The sequence below is a fragment of the Chrysochloris asiatica genome, unplaced genomic scaffold, assembly GCF_000296735.1.
Source record: "Chrysochloris asiatica unplaced genomic scaffold, ChrAsi1.0 scaffold00301, whole genome shotgun sequence".
NCBI classification, from domain to species: domain Eukaryota; kingdom Metazoa; phylum Chordata; class Mammalia; order Afrosoricida; family Chrysochloridae; genus Chrysochloris; species Chrysochloris asiatica.
Genome location: NW_006408819.1, coordinates 2,049,934 through 2,059,458, shown reverse-complemented (window position 1 = coordinate 2,059,458; position 9,525 = coordinate 2,049,934). Strand labels below are relative to the sequence as shown.

Here is a 9,525-nt window from a genome sequence, read left to right as displayed (position 1 = left end):
TCTAATTCTGGTAACCCTTTGATTTGAACCACCTAACCTGATGTCTTTTTTAGGTGTTCAGATTCTGGGAATACTGGCTGCTAATTATGTTGGAGCACCCCTGATTGCACTAAAGGAAATAGATGTGTCCTGCTGTCTCTAATGGTTGAAGCACAAGGGAGATAAAGTGCCTATAGCCATCATGAATTGAGCCCAGAAGATTTGTAGAGGACAATCATTGTCTTTATTCACTTAACAAATGTGAACAGCATCTCCAAGTTGATAAAGAAAATGTGACCAGACTTAGTCTGCTGAGAAAACCAACCAAACAAAAAACCCATAACCCAAAACCCAACAAATCACTACCTGTCCCAAACTGCTATTGAGCTGGTTGACCTGTCTGGCTCTCTAGTCAGAGCTTCAAGCCTCAATTTCCGGGACTCAATTCCTACATAGATTATGGCTAAGATCTCTGGAGTCCTGGGACACTCCCCGAACTGTGTTCATGCCATGCTCCCCTGATTCCTGGCTCCCCCTACATGATGGCAACTGGCGACATGTGGACTTTGGCTCTGACCTGTCTGCAGGTCAGCCATTTCAAAGCTCTCTTTCTGAGTTATGTCAAGAAGGTGTATTGTTCCTGCTTGTGGCCAGGAAACCACCCTGCCAATGAAGCATCTCAAGGGGCCGTGAGAGGGCAACTCACTGTGTGAGTGGCCTGGAGAGCTGGCGAGTGTCCACTGAATGACTTCTGCCAGGAGTTTAAGCGGATGGGGCCATTTGCTGTGTCAGAGACTCCCTGTGATTGAGGTAGTGCCGCAGAGTAGAGTTTACTGAATATTAGAAACACTCAGAATAATACTAGTACCTAGTAGTTGCTGGGTGCTACTATGCACTGTAGGATCAGCACTGGATTGCTAACTGCAAGTTTGGTGGTTCAAACTCACCAACACTCCTTGGGGACCCTATAAACGGCAGTTAACAAGAACAACTTTGTTGTGTACTGTTCTAAGTGCCTACATGCATTATCTCATTTGACCCTCTCATCAGTGCTGTGATGAGATGTTTTTGTTGATTTGGCTCCAACTCATAGTGACCCCCGTGTAAGGTTTCTGAGGAGTGGCTGGTAGGTGTGAACTGCCCAGCTTGTAGTTGGTAGTCCCGTGCTGATCCGACAGTGCCACACCGAGACTCCATGATGAAGTAGACATGATGATTTTCTGCATTCTAGAGCCAAGGGGACTGAGACAGAAAGGTTAAGTAACAATGAAGCCAAAAGCCCTTACCCAGTTGTTGTTGTCAAGCCCACTCTGCCTCATGGCAACCCAGAGGTGTACTCTGGGTGTACTCAAACGTCCAACTTGCCAGTTAGCAGCCAAGGGAATCAACTATTTGCACCACTCAGGAGTCCCACGCTCTTTCTACATACCTCCCTACAATATTACTGTTGGTTGATTTCCCCCACCCCCACACTCTCAATATCCGTGTTGTTAGGAGCCCTTGAGTCAGTTCTGACTCATAGCAACCCTATGACAATAGAAAAAACATGGTCCGAAAAAGGCACCATCCTCACAATTGTTAAGCTTGAACCCAACCCCATTGCTGCTGCCTCTATGCTAATCCATCTCACTGGGGGGGGGGGGGAGGTCGTCTTCCTTTGCACTGACCATCCAGTTTACCAATCTTCATGTTGGGTTCCCACAATTTTCTGAGGGCCTCTGGAATTGAGCCTCAGGGAATAGCCAGCGTCTCTGCTATTTGTATTTGAGATCTTTATAGATTCCAAACCCTAAATAGAGTGTTTTTCTCCAACTCCAGTTATTAGGACTTCTTAGAAATTCTGGTGTGGCATTGTGGGTTAATACTCTGGACAGCAAGGTTAGTTTGAACCGGAAGGTCAGTGATTCAAATTCACAGGTCGGGTCACTCCTTTGAAACCCCATGAGTTGCTATGAGTAGGGACCAACTTGAATGCACTTAACAACAACAACAATAGCAATACATAGGCTTTTAGAAAGAGGCTTAATTAAAAAGTCTTTGGAAGCTTAAGAAGCCATACCCATTGCCCCTCTGCCTAATAAAGGCCGTCTTCCCTGGCCAGAATCAGACTGGTTCTCCCCTCAAAGTCATCCATGGAACTGATGCCACAGCCATCCTTTTCGTTAGTACTGGGACCATGGTTCAGATTCCTTAAGACTAGTTCATAAAAGTAATAAAATCAATGTATTTATTTTATTAATTTTCATTTTATTTTATTACAGTTGCAGAATTCTTCTTATTAGATTATTAAAATAGCTGACTTACCCACTGCCTAGTATTGAAAACCTCAGGTCCCAGGGGTGATGCAGTCCATGAGCCCACCGGGAATCCCCCAGACCCTGGCTTCTACGGCCCTGACCACCTCCTCTCTGAGCCCAGCAGTCTCTCAAAACCTGAAACTCGCTTACAGTTTGCTGCCCGCCTGGCTGTTTGCAGGGCGATTCTTAGAGCTTGAAGCAACTCAGATAGTTTTTTCTCCTTTGCTTCCTTCAAAGGCTATTGGTAGCCGGCACGTTTATTTTCATTCTGAACCGCTTCTTCCACAAAGGAAAAAATGCAAACACTGAGGCAAGCAGCACGAACGACCTGGTGTGGGTCCTCCAAAAGTTCTATGGTGTCCGTGGGTTTATGGCTGTGGGCTCTTTTCAGGGTTCCAAGTGGCAAGCCAAGCCCGCAGGTGGCCTGTGTGAGAGGTGTGTACTGTCGCACAGCTCATGGGGTCTTTGGATTCCGGAGGTCTAGTGTAGCCTACTCCGCAGATCCCTCTGGGAGCAGGGGTATCTTAGGGAAAAGGCGTTGGGGAAGAGAGACTGCTCTTCTCGCGCCCAAGTTCCATATTGAGAGTAGGAGCAGGGACCATCCATCTTCAAACCAGGGGGCACGCTCCTAATCTGGGCTTCTCGACTGAAGAAAGTGCGCGCTAGCCTGCGTTCCAGCAGAGCCCACCTTCCCATTGAAGTTTCTCTGAATGCTGGCTTCCAAAGGGGACACTCCCAGCCTCACGCCCAGGGTCGTCCCCTTGTGGGGCAGGAGGGCTGTTGCGTCCAGACTCTGGTACTCCTGGCCAGGCCAGTGCAACCCCTGTCCCTCCAGGCAAGAAAGCTGGCCAGGAACAAGTTTCAAGGGATTTGCAGAGATTTGGGGGGAGGCTTTTGCACCTGAGCCATCACTTTAAGTAATGAACGGAAATCTACTCCCGCAACCGAAGTGGTTGAGGTGGCCGCATCGCACCCCGTGAGTGGAGCCCAAACCCCTGGGATCCCTCTGGCCCCCGCGCTCCGCGAGCCTGGGCTCACCGCAAGGGATAATGACATCTTCCCTGGGAAGGGAGATTCGTGAAGCGCGAGAACTGCAGGGGATGGCGAGGGGCATAATGGGCGAATCAGGCCGGGGACACAGGACTGCGCTCTGGTCCCTGGGCATCCTGCCCTCTGTGGAGGCGCCATCCGTGAGCCCGCCAGAGCGCTTAGAAGCCACCCTGCAGATCGCGGGGCCCCTGGGAGGGAGCAGCGCTGCAGTCCCTCGCTCAATTTCTTGGAGAAGCTGCTACCAAAGGGAAGAGCTTTCTGGCCGGTTTTACTGTTTCCCAAAGTAGCGCCTGAGCTCCTGAAATCTGAGCCGCCGGGGAGCTGGGAAAAGAATGAACTCCCGTCTTCACTTTATCCTAGCCCTAAAGTTTAGCACCAAGCAGTTCCTCCACTTAGTCTCAGGGAATCGACCCATTTCCCACTTCGAGCGCAGGACACTGCTCTTCTAGCAGAGCACACATTCTGTACAGGACTAAGTGCACCGCCCGCCTCTGTAGCCCGCTGCTGCGGCTGCTGCTCTGGGAGCGGACGGCTCCCAGCAGGGACTGGAATGAGGATCAGTTCCCTAGAGATTTGTAATTGGGATAAGAACCCTTGGCGGCTGTCCCCTGCTTCCGATGGGATGCAGACGGTCCAGCAAGGCAAAAACACAGGGAGTAGGACGAACCTCCTAAGGAGACTGTAGGAACCTGACTCCAGGGTTTGAGGGGCCACTGACAATTCCCGCTTTCTTCTAAGGAATGGGGAACGCTGTATCCCAAGAGGGACTCTTTGCCACTCACTGCCTTGTAGTCTAAAGTGCTTTGCTGAGGGTCTGCTTTAAAAGGTGGAAAGAAGAACCTGCTAGAAACCGGAGCACCTTGGCTGCGGCTGATGTGTGTGTGTGGTGGTGGTGGGGGCTGAACTCCAAGCTTGTCACCATGCAGGGAACCTAGGGAGTCGTGGAGGGGGGCGGTGACTAGAGAGGAAGGACATACAAGGCAGTCGGAAGCTAGACAACATCGCGCTGTGGATTTGTCCATGAAAAAGTGGTGACAAAGCGGGGGAGTGGTCAGGGAACTCTGATTGGTCAGAGGGAGGGGTTTGGGGTGTGGCTAGCTGCCTCTCGAGGCTTTAAAAGCTCATCGGAGAGGGCGGGACGCTGTCATTTCCTCTCTGATGCTCGAAGAGGTAGGCACGCTTTCCCGGAGCTCCTGGTGACAGAACAGGTGGTTTCCATTCAGACCCGCTTCGGATTCTGAGCACGCTGGAGGTCTTAACGGTCTCCGGGAAAGCCATGGGACCCACCCTGGCGGTTCCCACCCCATATGGCTGTATTGGTTGCAAATTGCCTCATCCAGACTACCCTCCAGCGCTGGTCACCTTTATGTTTTGTGCGATGGTCATCACCATCGTGGTAGACCTGATCGGCAATTCCATGGTCATCTTGGCTGTGTCAAAGAACAAGAAGCTCCGCAATCCTGGTAAGCAACTCTCCCTTCCCCATACCCGCTATGCGGCCACTTGCAAGGGCTTGAGTTTGGGCGGCCAGAACAGAGATCTATGGTCATCGCCCCGACAAGGACCGTCCCTGCCTCCATGAGCCTGGGGGAGGGTGATGTTATGCTTGGACCCATAAATTTAGAGTATCTTAAGGCAGAGAGAGTGCGGAGAATTGGCTTTGACAATACTGAGTCTCCATATGCAAAGAGCCGGTTCTCACGGTGCGCGGCAGCCGGCGGAGCCGTGCCTCATCGGGAACCCGATGTAGAGGGAAGCAGCGACAGAGCAGAGAACCTGGGCACAGCGCACCCAGCAGGTTACAGCACCTGTGACTGCTCCAAGGCTGCGCTCGGCAAACGGACGTGGAGGGAGCAGCGCTCTGCGAGTCACCGGAAAGTTAAGTTGGCTGTGGTGGCGGCAGCGGTGGCGGAGGCTGCTGTGGCCGTGGCGCTTGTTGGAGCGCAGCGCACCGGAGCTGGCTGGTCACAGCGGCCGCGGCCAGAGCTCCGGGATGGTCCCGCAAAGCGCCCGGGCGGTGGAGCGCAGAACCAGCCCACCCAAGCCGGAGCACACGGCCAAGAGGGGCGCGCGGCAGCGGACACAGCGGAGACCCTGAGGTCCGTAAGCGGGGCGCGGAGGGCGCAGAGGGCTGCGGGAGAGAAGGCTGCAGCCTGGGAGGACGGTGAGAACCGGTCTGGAACATGCGGGTCGCGAAGTCGGCCAGCTGAGGGCTGGGGGTTGGGGTGGGTACACAGAGCCGGTGGCAAAGCGAGCCAGCGGAGCGGCGGGATCACACAACGTGCTGGGGGCCCGGGAGAGAGATGGGGCTGCAGAGGGGCCAAGGTGCCCGTGGCGGGACATAAAAGCCGTTCCCGCGTGGGCTCAGGGGTTGCTCTGCTGGGGAGGACGAGTCACAAAACAAGGCACAGGCTCGCAAAGGCGCGGCCTGGGGCATGGTCTTTAAAGTTCTGTCTCGGATTCCCGCTTGGTGTCCGGCTTGACCTCAGGCTCTCAGAGAAACCGCTCGCGCGCGGTAGGTCCGAGCCTGGCTCAGGAGACCGACCGCTGGCGGAGCGCTTTGTTTACTTTTCTTTCCACCTGTTTCCCTTTCTAGAAAGCCAATAAAGATGATTGGTGTCGTGGTCCCCTAGTTTCTAAGGCTTGGTTCTCTCTCTTGCCCGGGGTTTCTTCTTCGAATGCATGACTTGGAAAGAAAACCCTCGAAAGAGCTCTCCGGCCGCCAGCGCTCGCGGGCGCAGCGGCGTCCTGGCCGGCTGTTCTGGCGCTCCTTCTTAGCAGTCCAAGTGGAAGTGAATATGTGCCAGACCTGCGCTAATGAGCACTGAGGGCTTTCCTTTGAAAGAGGGCTCTGCGTCTTGCGCTTGGCCCCTTCTCTCTTCATTTTGCGAAAGACTTTTACAGAAACGTCCCCACTGCTGCCAGGCGAAGCAGGAGTCGCAGCCTCCTCCCCACCCCCCCTCCTTTCTCGTTTGGTCCTTGGGCCTCAGGAAAAGCCGGGGCAAGTGGCCGCCAGCCCTTGTGCCTGGCTACGACTAAGACCCAGACAGAGTATAGCCCCGTGGGGGCCCAATGTGAAGGAGGCGCTTCTGAGAGTCCTCGCTTCTTTCTTTTTTAAACAGCCTGGATTTGTTTGTCTTGCTCAGAATTTCTTTGGTCTTATTATGCAGGACTTGCCCTCCCCTTGGTCCGGGTAGGTATTTGGATGGGTTCCGTCTTAGATCACGACTGATCCCACTCAGAAAGGATCCTTAACCTCTTTCTCAACCTTTCTTTTCTGGGGGTGCTGAGGTCATAAACGCAGCAACTAGACTGGAAAGGGCAAAGGGTTATCGTAGTTTTTTTACCCTTAGGGCGGGCTTCTCCAGCCTGCTCCCTCGGCCCAGTTCTCCTCTAATTCCCTCCCCCGTGGGAAAAGAGGTTTGCAAAAGACGGGGCTCCCAAACCTGGCTGCACATCAGAATCAGCCGGGGCGCACTTGCAAATAAACCCCAAAACACCATGCGTTTCTTTAAAATAATTATAGAATTCGGAATCGTCTGGAATCCAGAGATCGCTTTCCTGTTTAACTTTGTTGACATCTGCAGTTAACCTTTTCTTTTCTGTCTCTTCCTCCCCCTCCGTTCTCCGCCCCCCTCCCCCGATGTTTTTCAGGCAACATCTTCGTGGTCAGCCTCTCAGTGGCAGACATGCTAGTGGCTATCTATCCCTACCCTCTGATGCTGCATGCCATGGCCATTGGGGGCTGGAATCTGAGCCAGCTCCAGTGCCAGATTGTTGGCTTCATCACAGGACTGAGTGTGGTTGGCTCCATCTTCAACATCATGGCCATTGCTATCAACCGCTACTGCTACATCTGTCACAGCCTCCAGTACGAACGGCTCTTCAGCGTGCGCAACACCTGCATCTACCTGGTGGTCACCTGGATCATGACCGTCCTGGCCGTCCTGCCCAACATGTACATTGGCACCATTGAATATGACCCTCGAACCTACACCTGCATCTTCAACTACCTGAACAACCCCGTGTTCGCTGTGACCATTGTCTGCATACACTTCGTCCTTCCACTGCTTGTAGTGGGCTTCTGCTACATCCGGATCTGGTCCAAAGTGCTGGCGGCCCGGGCTGCAGCTGGACAGAACCCTGACAACCAGCTGGCTGAGGTTCGAAATTTCCTAACCATGTTTGTCATTTTCCTCCTCTTTGCAGTATGCTGGTGCCCTATCAACGTGCTCACTGTCCTAGTGGCTGTCAGCCCCAAGGGGATGGTAAACAAGATCCCCAACTGGCTGTATCTTGCTGCCTACTTCATAGCCTACTTCAACAGCTGCCTCAACGCTGTGATCTATGGGCTCCTCAATGAGAATTTCCGAAGAGAGTATTGGATCATCTTCCATGCAATGCGGCACCCTATCCTCTTCCTCTCTGGCCTCATCACTGACATCCGTGAGATGCGGGAAGCCCGTGCCCTAGCCCGTGCCCGCGCTCGTGCCCGTGACCAAGCTCGTGAGCAAGCCTGTCCTGCTGTGGACGAATCACCAGTGAGTGTCCGGAATGTTCCACTTCCTGGTGATGCTGTAGCTGGCCAGCTTGAACATGCTACTGGTCACCCCAAGCTGGCCTCTAGGCATCCCAAGTCTGCACTGGGCCACAAGTCTGCCTCTGGTCACTCCAAGTCTGCCACGGGTCACCCCAAATCTGCCACTGTCTACCCTAAGCCTCCCTCTGTTCACTTCAAGGCTGACTCTGTCCATTTCAAGTCTGCTTCCAGCCACCCAAAGCCTATCACCGGCCACCACTTCCCCTCCACCAGCCACTCCAAACCCACCAGCAAGCCTGCTACCAGCTCCCCTGAGCCCACCACTACGAGCCACCTTGAGGTCACCACTCCCTGCCACCCTGAAACCACCACTGCCACCGACCACCTGCAGTCAGACATCAGTGAGCCTGCCTCCAGCTCTGCCACTGGGTCCCCGGAACCTGTGGTTATTGATATGGAAGCTGATTCTGATGAAGTGACAGTGTGAGACATTCTCTTGTTGGTGGCCAAGCAGTGGTCCACTCTCAAGGTTGTCTTGCATAGATGATCCCAAGTAATCTATCTTTACTGCACCCACACACAGACACACGCAGACACACGCAGACACTGCCACAGATGTGGTGGGGGCTCCATCCACCTTTAGACATCTCCCTCACACGGTATACTCTCCAAAAGTGTGTGTGCTTGCAGTTGTAGAGACCGCCTTTCCCCAAAGTTTTCCATCTGCTGTCAGAGCCTTCCTCTCCTCGTACAGCTGACCTTCAGCCCACTGTGACCACTACAACTTTGGACTTGAATTTTCTCCCACTCCCTTCCCTACTTCTCCTCCTCCCCCCCTCCTCCTTCCTGCTTTCTTCTCCCACTCCCCAAGGGGCAGGGGAGGAGTGCATGTGCACTGGCAGAGGTGTGTCATGACGAAGGCTTCTTCTCCACAGTGACTGTCTTCTCACAGCTTCGTGTTTTTAAGTGTGTGACTGTATATTGTCCTTCTAATGGCAGTCAGGAAAGCAGTTGTGATTAAGTGCAAGTACTCATAACACATCTGAAGCATTCAATTGGTAAACAGTAAAATAATGCTTATGCCTATGAAATCAAATGACAAAAGGAAAGTTAGAGTCGCACCAAATTGTTTTTTTTTTCTGTGAAAATCCAAATATTGGTGCTGATTTTTATAGTGAAGCATGTAGTCACTCACCTTTTTTAGGCTTTTTCAAGATTGTCTTTCACCTACATCCAGAGAGACACAACAATTCCTAAACTAGTTTCTTCTAAACTCCAAACTTACGGTTGCTAGGATCAATTCTAGTCATGTTTTTAATATTAGAATCTAAAACTACTCTTTACCTCAGAGATTTTTGAAACAAACAGCCTGATGTTTTTACGCAATCTGGTTTTGCATTTTCATTTTTCATTTGGAAGGACATTTGAGCTAACAACTGTGGAGGTCGTAAAATGAGTGTTTTGCCAAAACTCTTTCTCTTCTGCCTGGTCCAGCACCATCTTGCCCTTCAGGGCTTCCTGCTGGGGGAGGAACATGAGAAGGAAGAGATGCCAGACAAAAGCCAGGTCCATCACACTTGACAACCCAGGAAGCAGTGTTTCTTTAAAATTAAAAGAAAAAGAAACTGTTGTTTAATAAAAATTTCAAATATTGACTCA

The 9,525-nt window shown here is 52.3% G+C and overlaps 1 protein-coding gene across 1 annotated transcript; it reads left to right on the top strand.

Moving 5' to 3' along the window:
* The first annotated feature begins 4,602 nt into the window (after nucleotides 1–4,602).
* GPR50 (G protein-coupled receptor 50) lies at nucleotides 4,603–8,353 on the top strand. The gene is made up of 2 exons (XM_006874791.1): nucleotides 4,603–4,789; nucleotides 6,981–8,353. The coding sequence occupies exons 1-2, from the start codon at nucleotides 4,603–4,605 to the stop codon at nucleotides 8,351–8,353; spliced, it is 1,560 nt and encodes a 519-aa protein (XP_006874853.1).
* The last annotated feature ends 1,172 nt before the right edge of the window (nucleotides 8,354–9,525 follow it).